Below are 16,022 nucleotides of genomic sequence, written 5' to 3'. Positions count from 1 at the left end.
AGATTTATCGTTAAACATAACATACACTTATGGCCCAATATGCTTGGGAGGCAGCTCGGAAGAGAGCAACTTCAACTTAAGTACAGCAGGGGCTTGGACAATAAGTGTGGCATGCCCAATTGTGAAACTAGCCCCGGCTGGAGTAACAAATTGGAATTAAAAAATAAATAAGACAATGATGGGACTTTTTATGTTTATAGAGCTGTGAGCATGTGATCTTTGTAAATCTGCTTTAGCTGTAAACAGTCCAAAATATAGCACATATTTAAAGAAGGGCTCACCATTTTTTTAATTTATTAATTTATTTAATTATGCTTTTTTTGATACACTAAAGATACACAAGTAATTATCAAATTGATGATGATGAAGGCTGTATCTTTACTCCAGCCTCATCAAGATACGTTCAGAGCGTATCTTGACATGGCCGCATATTTATACTTCATTTTAATTTGCATATATATTAAGATATGTGGAACACAAAGTACACACATAAGAACATCATTTTGCAGCCACAGGTTTATTCTTACGTTCAGGTGACAAAATTGTGGCCTTTTCTAGATGAAAACCTACATCTCAAGACAGTTCACATTACAGAAGCACAATCACATGATATTGTGGGTAATGACAGAGTTCAGGTAGGCAGAATTTGAAAAAAAAAACAGGTACAAGTATGTAAGTCCTAACAAAACAATAACTATGACTATATAAGCAACATTAAAAGGTCCGGTATCACAGGAAATACCACATTTACACATCCTGCTGTTTTTTAGGTTATATATTTTACATTTTTAAAACTACACAGTGGCCTGAGAGGGAGAAAAAAAAATATTCACACCCCTTCTAATTTTTTTCACCTCTTTTTACGGATGTTTTACACTTTTAGACAACATTATTTTATTGGTCTTCTCATTCTCTCTGCCAAATTTTCTGAAATACATTGCTTTATCTATCTGGCTTTCTTCCGTGACTTTCACCAAATATTTCATATCATCTAGGCCAGTTTTTAAAGTGGAAATTTAGAATTGGCAGTATGGAAAATGCAAGTGAAGGGAATTTAATAGTTATTCAATGACAACAGTAGGAGCAGTGACGGTATGGCATACCACCGTATACCAGTCCACTTCGACCAGACAAAGATATTTATGTTTTTCACTTTGATATAAAATAATGGTACAATTGTGTCCAAAGATAACTTCATGTCATATCCAAAGACAACAAAATAAACAACTCTGCTTAAATTATCTATAGGTTGCAAGGAAAACACAGAAGGTAGCTGTAAAAAAAAAATCAAAATAGCTAACAAAAGTGGCGGTCATGTACAAACCAATAACGTATGTTTGAAGGTTAAAAACCCCTTTACTTCTTCTCTTATAACCACTACTATTTTCTCTGGTACAGAAATAGAATTTTGGCCTCCTATCACAGCCCACCACTGATCTCTTGCACTTAATATTTTGATTATTATACCATACAATGAAATAAACCCACAATGGAGAAGGATCAATTGCGGACGATGAGGCGCGCAGACATCACGCTATGCACACTGCCGGCAATTACAGTAGAAATCTCCGCTCACCCCTATGGGGTGCATGGAAAAAGGAGCAGAGATTTCTGTCAAATCTCCATTCCAGAGACACTTTGCAGCTAATTGAATTGCTTCCAATGAAATAGATCATACTTGCCAACTCTCCCGGAATGTCCGGGAGACTCCCGCATTTTACGAGAGTCTCCCGGACTCCCGGGCGAGTGTGGCAATCTCCCGAATTCTGCCCACTTCACTAGGAAGTGCCCCACTTCCTAGTGAAGTAAGCAGAATTAGATTCACCGGGAATCGCGGCATTTAGCCCCGCCTCCCGCTGTCAAATGACACGATTTGCGTCATTACATCGCGGGGGCGGGGTCAAAATGACGCAATTTCGGCACCCCGCCCCCCGCATGCCCACCTGTTGCAGAGAGTCTCCCGGACACCAACTTAAAAAAGTTAGTAAGTATGAGATAGATAGCACTATAGATGGATACTTTTAGATATATGCAGACCATTTGCGTATCCACCGTGGGTACAGGGTGCGCACTGCACATGTGCCAGGGCAGCCTGTGGGTAAAAAAAGTTGAATCCAAATTATCCTTAAAAATTTTATATTTTCAAAAGAAATTCAGATATGACACATATACCAGTATCAGGAGTTTGCCAGCCATTCGTTGGCCACTAAATGCAGCTCTTAGATAAAAAGAACTAGATATATACATTAAATTGAACATGTCTTAATATCACACAGCCTTCATAAGACAGTCTCTGATATTTTAAATGACTTATAGAAGTCATCACCTTCAGTAAAATAAAAAAATAACAGGATAGAGGTGTGATTATTAGCAGGGAGGAGGTGCTATAAATAACGAGTGAGGTGTGATTACTAATAGGGGTAAGGGAGCATTAGTCAAATTATTCCTATTATAATAGTAATGTACAGATGCTATTATGCTATTGCAATGTACAGTTTCCTATATTTAGAATACTAATGTTTCACAAAGCATTACGTAGGTAGTAATATGAGTAGTGTAGCTGTAATATATCATCTAGGTTGTCTTTATGGCCACATATCAAATATCAATTTATGTATGTAAATCCTCAAATTCCCAATGTGCCTGTTGAGGTGGAGGGAGGTAACAGTTGTGCTTGGTTATTACTGCTGTATATTAAAGCTCAACTCCCAAGTGTTAACTGTACTATACTGAGCTTTACTTAATATGTGGGCTATAGATGAAACCAGGTGATAAAGTCTGATTGATGTTACATAGAAAGTCTTCTCTCCAGATCTATGAATTCAACACTAGCAGCTTAGAGAAATGTACATGTGAGTGAAGTAGCAGGATCCCCAGAGCGAGTTGCAGTGAGGTATCTATATATAACTGGTGGTGGTTAATAATTTAATATGGGTTCTATTTTTATTAAATGTGCAGTTATGAATGTCATTTGGAGTTGATGAGGGCTTTTAATATATTGTAGGGGCTGATATTGCATAGTGGGTTCTCTGTATTAAATATGGGGATTAAAAAATTTAATCACAGAGCCTGTTTATTAATTGTGTTGTACTATTGATTTATTTTTTCTGGAGATAAATTACGACCTATCTTTTCCAGCTAACTTGAGTAATCATTTTGTATTTTGTGTTAACTGGAAACATTTTGCTGCCTAAAACATGTGGTTGTCACTTGCACTAGCTAGTTGACTTTCACATCAGTGTCATAACAGTTTAAAGGACCTTGGTGCAAAACACACTAGAGCCTAGGTTCCCAAACTGTGCGCCGCGGCTCCCAGGGGTTCTGCGGCGCTGTCACAGGGGTGCCGTGGACAGGAAGAGGAAAAAAAAAAAGAAAAAAACAACTTACCAATCCGCCGGCGCCCGGGACCCAGCATCCTCCTCCCTCCTCGCATGTCACTGAATGTCGGGCGTGACATCATCACGCCCTACATTCAGTGACAAGCGGTGGGAGAGAGGAGGATGTTGGGTCCCGGGCACCGTCGGATTGGTACGTTTTTTTCTGTTTTTTGCTCTTCCTGTCCACGTCACAGTTTTTTTTGTTTTTCGTTTTTTCTGTCTTCCATGGCAGGATGCAGAGGGGGCAGAGCGAAGATGCAGAGGAGGCAGAGCAAAAATGCAGAGAGGGCAGAGCGAGGATGCAGAGAGGGCAGAGCGAGGGGGCAGAGAGGGCAGAGCGAGGATGCAGAGGGGGCACAGTGAGGATGCAGAGGGGGCAAAGGGAAGGATGCAGAGGGGGCAGAGCGTGGATGCAGAGGGGGCAGAGAGGACAGAGCAAGGATGCAGATGGGGCACAGCGAGGGTGCAGAGGGGGCACAGGGAGGATGCAGAGGGGGCAGAGTGTGTGGATGCAGGGGGCACAGAGTGTGTGAATGCAGGGAGCACAGAGTGTGTGGGTGCAGGAGGCACAGAGTGTGTGGATGCAGGGGGGGCACAGTGTGTGTATATGCAGAGAACACACAGAGTGTGTATATGCAGAAGGGGCACAAAGTGTGTGTATTCAGAGGGGGCACAGAGTGTGTGGATGCAGAGGGGGCACAGAATGTGGAGATGATGCAGGGGGCACAGAGTGTGGAGATGATGTATGGGGGCACAGAGTGGGGAGATGATGTAGGGGAGCACAGAGTGTGTGGAGATGAAGGAGGGTACAGTGTGAATTAGCTGTAAATTATTCTTTGACAGAAATATAATTGAAAAAAATATATAAAAATATTATTTTCCCTTGGATTTATGTGTATTTTTCCATACAACTAAATAAGTATTTCTGTCCTGACCTAAATACTTATTACGTTCTTTGACCCAGTTACTTATAAAATGGGACTGCTCAATAATTATTTTGGAGGCGTACCTTGAAATAATTATGGAGACTCTAAGGGTGCCATGAACTGCAAAAGTTTGGGAACCACTGCACTAGAGAAACATATGTTTTGACCTCAGATATATTAATTAGGTAACCTGCAAAGCTCTCTTTGCAATGTAAAGTTTTATTAGCCTCCTCTCTATAATTTAATCCTTTTATTAATAATGTTGCCCATCTACGAACCTTCTCAAGTTCATCTATATCCTTTACAGTGTGGTACCAAAAATTGCACCCCTTATTCAAGAGTTGGTCTATTTAATGACATATACATTGGTTATACTATGTTTTAATCACATTAATCTATCCCCCTTTTTTGAGTGACTTATTTATATGATGTCGTTGTCTGATCAGAGCACATCATACACCAAATTAAACGTATTGGTCTGTAGATTTGCAGAAAAATATTGGCCATATAATCAGTTGCATCATTTCAAAATTATGCCGCAAAATGTCCGCCCGCCATTTACAACAATGCATTACCATTGTCCTCTGGAAAATATGACAGTTTGCAATACACCTGTGCATCTGCTGGTTGCTCTGGAAACTGTGACAGTTAGTGAACTCTCCCTTTGCATCAGCTGGGTGATATGAAACATTTGACCTACTGAATGGTTTGGATACTGTGACAGTTATTTGCAGTCCTGCTCTGTGACCTAGAACATGTGACCTGCTGGGTGGTCTAGAAACTGTGACAGTTATTTTCAGTTACATATAACAGCGCATCTTGTGGAGCCTATGGCTAGCAATGTAACTTCGATGGAAGAAGTTATACATCGTTAGTTCCTTTAATATAGAAATTACAGCATTGCTCAAAAACATACTGGTAGGTTAATTGGCTGCTATCAAAAATTGACCCTAGTCTCTCCCTCTCTGTCTGTCTGTGTGTGAGTGTGTGTGTGTCTATATTAGGGAATTTAGACTGTAAGCTCCAATGGAGCAGGGACTGATGTGAATGAGTTCTCTGTACAGCGCTGCGGAATTAGTGGCGCTATATAAATAAATGATGATGATGATGATGATGATGATTGCTGACATCATGCAATTAATAACGTCACAGTGCTAATCAATAGAAAGGAGCCAAAAAGAGACAGCAAGAAGATGTAGAAAGGTAAGTAAACTATTGCAGGGGTTAGAGAGAACCGAGAATGGAGGGGTGATTGTAGAGAATGGGGGTGAACGCAAATGTTGGGTAGAAGCATGTAATAGCAGTTGCTTGCTTCAGAAAAAATCATAAGAGTCCTGTCCCTCTGTGAGATCATTCTTCCCACATTACCTCTAGTGACCGAAAGACGGGCAGACAGTTCACCATCATGCAGCCTTGTGATAGAGTGTGTATGAGGTAGAGTGAGTATATATATCTCCCCAATTCAAATCTAGGGCCAAAATATAGTAATTTATTTGAATATATTATGACATCACTTCAACAATACAAGAAAAGAAGACAGTGGGGTCTATTTATGACCCTTCTTTTTTCACTTGATACTTTTCAATCCTTATCTCCTTGATAAGGATTGAAAAGTAACGGCAATGTATTAAAAAAACTTCTCAGGGACAGCAGTGCCGATAACATGCTGTCCCTGAGAAGTGATTCACCTGATCATTGCAGTCTCTTCTCAATTTTGAAGGCTGTGGTGATCTTCTCTTTTTTTTTTTTCTTTTTTCTTAGTGCGCATGCGCCGACCGAAAACTTGGTGCATGCACACTAACATCCTGGAAGGCAAACGGTGCGATAAGTGACAGGGAGGGATCACATGATCCCTCCACACCTGTGCTGTCTAGCTCTGCTCTTCAGAGCAGAGCTGACAGCTGCAAAAGTTTTCAGATATGTTAATGTACACCAGCTTCAGATGGGGTACATTAACATGTAGAAAAAGAGAAAAATATCTCTATGAAGACTTTCATACATAGCGGTTCTGAGCACTTCCCATAGACTGTTATGGGGAGTGCTCAGAAAAACAATAGGAAATGAAAATCAGCAGATATCTGAGATTTCTGCTGCGATGCTTCAATAATACATAGTAATTTCATGATAAACCCCCGAAAACTGTTGTTTTTGGGGGTTTAACACAGGGGGAATGCTTGATAAATAGGCCCCAGAGAGAGAGTTAGGGAGAGGGAAATGTCTTTATGAAATGCCTGCATGTTAGTAGTAAAAAAGAAGGAACTTCTAGCAAAAGAGTTACAGTCATTCAAATTACATTCATTCCATTTTAAAGCCATTGAGAAGTATAATTTTCTTAAAGAATAGCCCTCAATTTTTATTACAGAAAATGTTCCTGCTGTGACCAATGTTATGCAATGTACTGTTACTGGTCAGCTGTGAGCCAAATGTTAATTTAGGCTGATTTTCATGAAAATAGTAGGACTGTTCCTTTTACTGCAATATGCATTGCCAAAATGTGATTTGCAATGTAATGCTTTTTCTATGGTTCAAAATCTCCATTCCAATGACCTAAAATTGCTGTGCATAGAGAACAGATTCTTTTTAGTACAGCTTTCAATGCAATATATTTCTGTTTCTAGAACAGCTTTGATGGAAATATACTTTGATGTAAATCAAATTGTCTTGAAGTATACATGATTGCAAAATCATTGCAGATATTTCTGTGTCTTATGGTAATCTCATTGGATCTGAGTTATGTTGGCAACAAACCAGTTTTCAGTTTATGACTGACAGTTGACAGTCGAGGTTAGATTCACTTTATTTACCAAGTAATCCTTCTAAGGACAAAATACAGTAAATGACCATTAAACTTGGAGAAATTCAGAATTCCAAATCATCTGTAGTATGTCATAGCAAACATCTTACCTTCCATTCCCCATGTTATTTATTTAGTGATTACTTTAAATATTTAGATAATTTACCTTTTTGTTAAAGCTCCCTTATGCAACATACTTTCTTTCAGTTTAGAAATGTTAAAGGCAATACAGAGATGAGGGTCTAATTCTATGCGTAGTGGGCCTAATACATATACACAACTAGTGAAATCATCCATCCAAATTCATTGTACGTTCCTAAAGATGTCAAAGCAAAGATACTGCCTTGGGGTACAACACTGCTTTCAAACATGCAGTCTCAGCTTTTGCCCCATGCCTGACCATTCTAGATTATGTCATTTAGTTTATTTTATGTTAAAGCACATTTATACTCTCCAAAATGTCCATTTTCAAATGAATACACCATCTCCTTTATATCTGTATTTGGGCATTATTCATGGGATCTCCTTCCTCTGTGGCAGCAGAAAACCCAGTAATAATTGTGTCAATTATGGATGAAAAAAAGTTCCAGTGCCATTTCACATAAACCAAATTTCACTGTTTAACAGGCCATCTCAGCAAACCAGTCTTCACATTGCGCCTTTGCTTCACCATTCCATGCTATATTTGTAAATGTAGCAATTTGCTGAATTTATAGTCTATAAATAGAGCTGTGGTGACAATGACATTAATTTATTCTGCTCTGCGGTTGGGGTGTAATAAGGGAAAAATCCGGGCTTAACAAAATGATTGGGGAATTCTGAGCAGAACAAAAAATTGTAGTGGGAATTCCATTTGAAACCCTTAAGGCCAAATTACTATGGAGAAATGTTAAAAATCTGTTGCTCAAATATAGAATGAGGTGAATATTCCATGTAATAATATTGAAAAGTCCCAGTAATTGTAACTATTGGCATTGACATTTGCACATATCTTTATGTTAGGGTCACAATGTAGCAACACTAAGCTTGGGGACTAATCTTATGTATATGACTTGCGGGAACATTCCACCAATATTCTCCAGACTCGCATCGGTTCAAGCCGAAAAAGAGGACTAACAATGAACACATGGAGTTAAATTTTCTAAAGTGTGATTTTTGTTTTGTGTAACTCACCACACCTCGCCAGCAGTTTTCAGTCCCAAATATCCTACAGATTGGAGACTGAAAACTTAAACCGCATGCTTGCTTCATTTATCAATAATTAACCAGCGATTGTTTATTTTGCAGCAACTTGTGTCCTATGAAGTAATAAAAACAAGTGATCTTTATTCACTGTCTTGAGCAACCGTTGCCTTAAAACGCACAATGACATTAATGTCATATGAACTTCGATTACGTCCATTAATTATTATGTAAAGAGCAATTAGTTACTTATTTGGGCATTATTTTTAAGGTGACCTGTGCAATGAGATTTCAGAGAGATCAAACATAGGCATTTAATTGTGAAAAGTAGCATAAAGTATCACAGAGTTTTTCAAATGACTCTCATGATATTTAAAATTGCCTGTGTAGCTTAGGCCTATGACAGCTATGTACACAATTACAGTGAGTGCTTCGTCTTTCTAGTTGCACTAGGGATAATATATTGTTCTACTGCTAAATAAATATAACACATCTATTGCTATATGCTAAAGTGTAATGTGAATGATGTGATATGATGTCAGTGTCACACTGAGCTGTGCAGGACTCACTTGTAAATCCAATATTAATATCTCATATTGAGTTGCAAATAAATGTTTTTTTCATATGCAGATGGATGTATGCATGTGGCTAATAGTTACCTTATTGTTGGGTTAATTGAATAAGTATTTAAACATTTACCCATATTTCTATATACCATTCCATTGTCATAGAAACTTAGAATGTGACGGCAGATAAGAACCACTTGGCCCATCTAGTCTGCCCATTTTGTCGAATATGTCTTGAGTACTTGATTCAGTGCATCCTGTTGTTTAAAATAATCCTCTTTTTTAGCTTCCCCATCTCTGGATACCTTAACTTCTTATGTGCAAGCTATTGTATGTTGCATTTCATGATCATTCAGTATTTTGTTCTGCCTAAAAATCCAAAATTTATCTCGCTGTACTTTCATTAAGATAATATAACTTACTGGCTACAATGGTTGCAGGCGCTCAATCTGTTTCAATTCTCTAGTTTTAAATTGCTGGCTTATAGTAAGGCAACAACTGTTCTCCTGAATGGTAACTCTGATTTTTTTTTTTGCATGTGCTCACACTAAAAGGCAAAACATTCTGGAGAAAAAAATCAGCCCTTGCCATAGAGTCAGTGTTCAAACATACCCAGTTGCTACATTCTGTGTTTTTTCTGTGCGCACACAGAGGGATAGAATGGACATTGCACAGAAAAATAACGTTACTCTTAATGCGCCACTGTCTGCTTGGAGATACACAATAGAAACACAAAAGAGATCCCACTGCAGAAACATCCAGATTTGCATAGAAATTGGTCCTAACATAATTGCAGCACAAATCAATATCTGGTGGTTGTTATGTAACATTGAGAACAATGATCTGCATTTTAATGAGATCTTATAATCAATTTCAAGGATAGAGATGTGAACCTATTTGTGCATCCCAATTTTATTTTTTTTGTGTTTTTTTTTTTAAAATTTAAGCTTGTTTTCCAATGATACATACTGACAATATGGTGGAAAAAGCTAAAAAAAGTGCCATATCTTTTTGACACTAGAGGCAAAGATAGTCAAATTATATAACGGGCCATATTTACTTGAAAATCAATCTTCAGAGGAAAAAAGTTAAATGAACCAAAACATTTTGTCAGAGAAATTAGAAACATTTTAAATTGTATGACCAATATCTATAGTAAAATATGGTTCATGGAAAGTTAAGCAAGAAAATGAGTAACTTTAAACTTTTGCAAAACATTGTTACAATGCAAGGGGTGCTAATGAATTTATTATTTTGCACATAAGAAAAATACTGTCTGTTTTTCATGCAGCACACAAATACTTGATAGCTTTGTATTTACACTGAAATTTAAAGGTGATCTAGATCATGCCCTACCTCAACTATAATTCTGTCCCCACATTTTAAATTTACCTTCCCATCCAGTGCAACATGGTTTTTGCCAAGGTGCAAAGTTACTCATTTTTTTTCATTACTTTGCTTAATGAATCAAGCCCATTGTGTGTTGTATTGTAAGTGTTGCATTTAATTAATTTGATGGGAAATGTACTTAAATGCTTACTTAATTTAGGCCTGTAGCACCTTGCTTATACATTTGTATTACTGTACAATGCATCCACTGACATAGGTGGTATGTCACATCAGTCACATCTGTCTTAACATGACCCCACATTTACCTGCTCTGGTCCCAGTTGGCAGCAAACAATACCAATATCTTCCTACCAAAGTGGTCAAGGTTGGAGAGTACTCCAGGGAATCCATCCTTGAGCCCTTGCTTTATACTTGGATCAGTGGCCTTGAAGTTTTTGAACATATCCAGATTTTGTTGGCGGTACTCAAAGTATTGGGCTAATAAACGGAAAGCTTCAAAATGGTTAAATTTCCTCGCCCTCAAAAACCTCAAAATGAAAGCATCATCTGTCCTGAGGAAACCTATATCTGGCCGTGTAATAACCATGTCCCTTACTTCCTGGATATCCTGGTGCAAGGTGTCTGGGTTCTCATTGAGCTCCAAGCGAGCTTTCTCTAGTGTCTCAGGGGACAGGCCAGCCTGTAAGTGAGTCATGTTGACCGGGCAAGACAAAAATTTCTTATATTCCTGAGAGGCCCTGGTTGCAAGTTGTGTCCAGAAAACAGGTAAAACGCTGGTATGTACCAATAGGGAAAATACAATGAATACTTAAGGTCTCCTTATTTGAATGAAATCACAACACTATTTGTCCATAATATTAAGGATTTAGAACAAAATTTAAGCCCTTCGTGCTTCTGTATCTTCTGGCCTTAGGGATGAGAATTGGAGAGATAAAGAGAGCGCCCCCAGGCAGCAGGAGGCAGTATTAGTATTCAGGAGCATTGAGTATCTTCAGCATCTTGCCCATGATCTTACAGTGTATATTGCAGCTCACTTATAACACCAAGCCAATGGTACATTATTTTCCTGTTTAAATTCCTGTGTTTCTGGATATACATATAGCTAACACTGCTATGGTCTCTTATTTCAGTATTCATGTGTCATAAGCCCTGATAACCACAGTCAGTGATTTCTATCAGCTATGGGTATATAATGCTCACATAAATCCTGTCGCAGGTTTAGAGCTGTTATCCTTAGTGGTTATAGAACCGCTGCAATATAAATAAATAGGTGCATACATCCCATCTTCAGTGAAAAATCCTGAATAATGCAGCAACCTGCAGTAGCTCTTCCTGTTAGCAAAATCCTTATCCCACAGTAGAAACACAAAATCACTGTACAAAATAGAGATTAGGGAGGAGGCTGAAGTCCCCCTTACATGTGGCTACTGCAGCTGATTTTGTAATGATGATAACAGTACCTTCCTAGGCAATAAGGTAAAAGCGATGGTCTAGCAATTCCTCTTCTTTCTTATTCTTCTAATGTACCAGCTAATCATTTGATTCGGTTTATAAGAATCCAGCTAGAAATTAGAGAGTCCTAAAGTGTACAGTCTGTCTCTGTAGCTTGTGTTCTTGCCTTGCAGTTGCTGTGGTTAGGATGGCAATGAGATGAGAGGCTGCCCGTCTGTTTTGTGCATTCAATCACTTCTGGTCCTGCTGCTGCTGGAGGGTAGGTGACGTCAGCCTTGGCTGAACCAATAATACTATGCAGCTAGTACCTCTGCTTATAGCTGCTGCTCATAGCATTAGCAGGGACTCCAGCTGCCTGCTTCCTCGAACAACCCAGCAGTATGCAGCATCCTCCCTGTTCTTATCTCCCCCCAACATGCCACTCACATTCTTTGTTACTGATCCTTATTTAATTCTGCACCTGCTGTCTTTTCCTTTGTGGCACTAAAGCACAGCCCCTCCCCAGACTGGTCCAAGCCCACCAGAAGGCTAACAGCATGTATAGAAAGCAAGACGTGCCTGCTGCCCCTTGGTACATGTATTCTTTTATTGGTAGTACTTAGTTTAAACCAGTAAGTTCTATCTGTAAATAAATAATACAGGGAAAGTACTTTCATTGGGACATTTCTGAAATATAAAAACTGTATATATGTCTGTCTAAAACATGTAGACTAAGAATGTCCATATATATATATATATATATATATATATATATATATATATATATATATATATATATATATATACACACACATACACACATTTATATACAGTGTGTGTCTGTATATATATACATATATATATATATATATATATATATATATATATGTACAGTGTGTATATATATATATATATATATATATATATATATATATATATATATATACATGCATATACATATATCTATAGATATATAGATATATGTATATGTATATATTTTTTTTTTTTACAGTGTGTGTATATATATATATATATATACACACACATACACATTTATATACAGTGTGTGTCTGTATATATATATATATATATATATGTATATATATATATATATATATATATACATGCATATACATATATATATATATATATATAGATATATGTATATGTATATATATATATATTTTTTTTACAGTGTGTGTGTATATATATATATATATATATATATATATACATACATATAAATGTGTATATATAAATATATTGTTATGTGCGTATTGTCGCTAACCAATAACGATTGTCGAACCTCGATTTGTGTTTCCAACGCACAAAGATTTATTCGCAAATAGTAGAATAATGTGTTCAAGCGAAATGATAATAAATACAGCCGTTACTTATCGCAGGCGCTCTGGATCCAGTGTGGAGTCATTCAATCCTGAAGTCTGGGGACAAGATGTCTGAACACTAGATGTAAAGCTGCTGCTTATATACACACAGAAATACAGTAATACAATGAAGATGGTATAGCTTGCATCTATTGGTCCAGGTCTCAGGAAGGTCCAAGGGGTTGTCAATCATTGGCTAGTTCATCCTAAGAAATCCAAAGGAGGGGGTCACCTCTCCAGGGGGTATGCTCGGCTCTTCCCGCCAAGATTCCTTAGTCTTAAGTAGTTCATAATTCCCTATCATTCATAACTTGTGTATGCACTCTGTGATTCCTTCGCAGAGTGAACCAAACAGTAGGAAATGTAAAGAGGTTTATTATGATACCACTCATGATATGATTCCTTCAACCTGTTCCGTATATTTCACTAACATGCATGTAACTTTAATAAAACACATAAATACTACTATATTTCGACATAACTGACTGTGTTGCAACTACCATTAATGTGTACTATTTCATAAGTATGCGTGTTTGTGCGAATGTATGGTAAAAGACCAAATACTGTTGCTGCCACGTGTAGTGGCTGCGTACGCCCTTTCCCGCCGTAGCGTGCCCTTGTACGCCGTAGCGTACCGTACGCATCTTTTCAGACAAAGACAACCAAGTTTGCTTGACTTTAATTGAAATGACTTTATCCAATTTGCTGACTTCGACAGCTCAACCCTTTGATAGTGTAACAAACTATCACCCAATCACAGTTTCAAGTTCAGGATTATACAATACTTCTTCACAGACCATGATCTCGGTATCTGGTACCACCCTTTCAGTCTCTTTCTCAGTGTTACTCCTATGAGACCTTTTTCCACACTTCAACACAGTAGGAACACATTTGACAACTAAACCAATTGCTAAGATGACACCCAGTATAAGGAGAAGGAGCTTACCTACACTAGCAACCATTTCCTGTACCCACTTCCCTAGACCGGAGAACCATTTCACAGGGTTCAACCACGAGAACCAACCCACCACCTTTTCCCCGACCTCATATAACGAAGAATTAAAGCTCTTTCGAAATTCCCATTTCAGCTGAAAAATTTCATCCATCTTCCGGTCTATAACCTCTTTAGGGTCATCCGTATTATTAGTGATGTATGTGCAACATTTGATACCGAACTGGGTGGCCAGTGTCACACAGTACCCACCAGTAATAGAGGTGAAATAATTTAGTACCAGTCTATGTTGCACCAACTCCTTCTTGTACGCTTTGAGCTCCCTTCCAGTATACCTGAAAGTGTCATCTTACATCTCGGTGATATTATCTATTAATTTAGCTAGGTCTTGGATATATTTAAAGTTTAATGTTCCCCGAGCGGTCCTGGTGAGATCTAGAGCAACCATTACTTGAAAACCAGCAGTTTCACTAATCAATTTTGTAGCTATGGGTTCCTCACCAGGAATTGTATTTCTCTTGCCACGGTGTTCATACTTTGTGTGTATGTATGGTGGTGATGTAGTCTTGTGAATACCAACCATTTCTTCATGAGTAATAGTCATGATTTCATGAACCAGTTTAGCTAAGAAACACAAGCCCTTGGAACTCGGAGTCACCCAGGAATAAGCTTTCCTTCCACAAACAAAATACACATCATCAGGGAGAACATAAGGAACAGTATGCCCATTAATTATATCACATAGAGTTTTGATACAACTACCCATGCCTAGTGTCTCCATTTGCTCTAGACACGTGTCGGCATGGATGACATTTTTACAATTATCTATAGAGACTTTTCCAATGGATACCTTCTTATGTTTGGTTATACGCCCTAATTTGTGACTTCCATCAACATTCCTGCCTATTGGTGACCTTGTGAGTCTCCCTCTAAAATAAGTGTGGCGAGCCATTGTCTGATCTGATGGGTCAGCCTCCCAATTCTCCAGGCGCTTTGCATGAGATATATTTAGGCACAGCGAAGATCTGCCTATGGAGTATTGTCGAAGCGTCAGACTAGGGGACCTAGTGTTATTGTACCTCCCGTCTATGGGCCTCCCACCCCTCAATTCGAGTACTTCGGATATGTTAAGAGGGAATGGCACTAGTCCTATATTATGCTGCCCTTGCGGCACATGAGAGCACACCCAACACTCGGTTTGGTTTAGCACCTTACCCACCAGGGAGTGATAATCCTCCAAAGGATGCCCGCCTATATTCAGAGTACTGGGGGACTGGCAACGTTGGATGCATCTCTCTTCAACTAGGGAGTCGCAGAACTTGCAGATACAATACTCATCAGACAATAGCCCCTCACACTGCCTCCGAGTTCCTGAGCTAGCAGACCTTTTCATAACCCCTGGACCAAGCTTGATAATGGGCTGCTCTGAGTATTCAAATAACTTTTCCTCTGCCTCCATCTCATCCGTATCACTACCAGAACTCTCCTCCGTCCTCCATCCTCCTTCACAAAAATAGAATGTCCTAAAAAAAGTAAAAACAAGGAAAATCCTGGAACAAAAGAAAAAGAAAAACAAAAACCGCCACTCCATCGCCGGAAAGATAGTTCTGGGGCAACGTCTCTGGTTCAGGTGTCTCGACTAGAGGCTTTAGGTCTCCCGGAACAGACTCACAAGTGACAGATCTATGTCGTCGGTCTCAGTTTTATCTTGCACTTTCTCCGGATTATGGACTCTCCTGCAGTGGGTAGAATGGACCCAAGTGTCTCTCTCTCTGCAACCTTACAGTGATGTAGTACTGGTCAGCAGCACTTGGTACGGGCCTTCCCAACGGTCTGTTAAACAACCTGAACGTAAGAAATTGCGGATCATAATATAGTCTCCAGGTTCAACATCATGACAGTTTGTTTCTGGCATACCAGGTGACAGCATTTTTTGTTTTTGTTGTTGTTGTTTTAGCTGTCTACTCATTCTTATAAGATATTGTACAGTCACTTCATTATTACACTTCAAGTCGTCTTGTGGACTCACGATCAAATGAGGTTGTCGTCCGAACAGTAT

At 38.6% G+C, this 16,022-nt stretch overlaps 1 protein-coding gene across 1 annotated transcript in view; it reads right to left on the bottom strand.

Annotated features, from left to right (window-relative positions):
* The window catches only part of CLVS2 (clavesin 2), a 63,011-nt gene extending 51,143 nt beyond the window's left edge, over positions 1–11,868 (bottom strand). The window contains exon 1 of the mRNA XM_075203009.1: positions 10,501–11,868. Within this exon, the coding sequence (XP_075059110.1) occupies positions 10,501–10,889 (389 nt within the window). The 5' untranslated portion in view covers positions 10,890–11,868. The remainder of the gene's footprint in view (positions 1–10,500) is intronic.
* Positions 11,869–16,022: the final 4,154 nt, after the last annotated feature.

This window comes from Mixophyes fleayi, chromosome 3 (assembly GCF_038048845.1).
Source record: "Mixophyes fleayi isolate aMixFle1 chromosome 3, aMixFle1.hap1, whole genome shotgun sequence".
NCBI lineage: Eukaryota > Metazoa > Chordata > Amphibia > Anura > Limnodynastidae > Mixophyes > Mixophyes fleayi.
The sequence above is the reverse complement of the archived record's forward strand: the minus strand, read 5'-3'. Positions and strand labels throughout refer to the sequence as shown.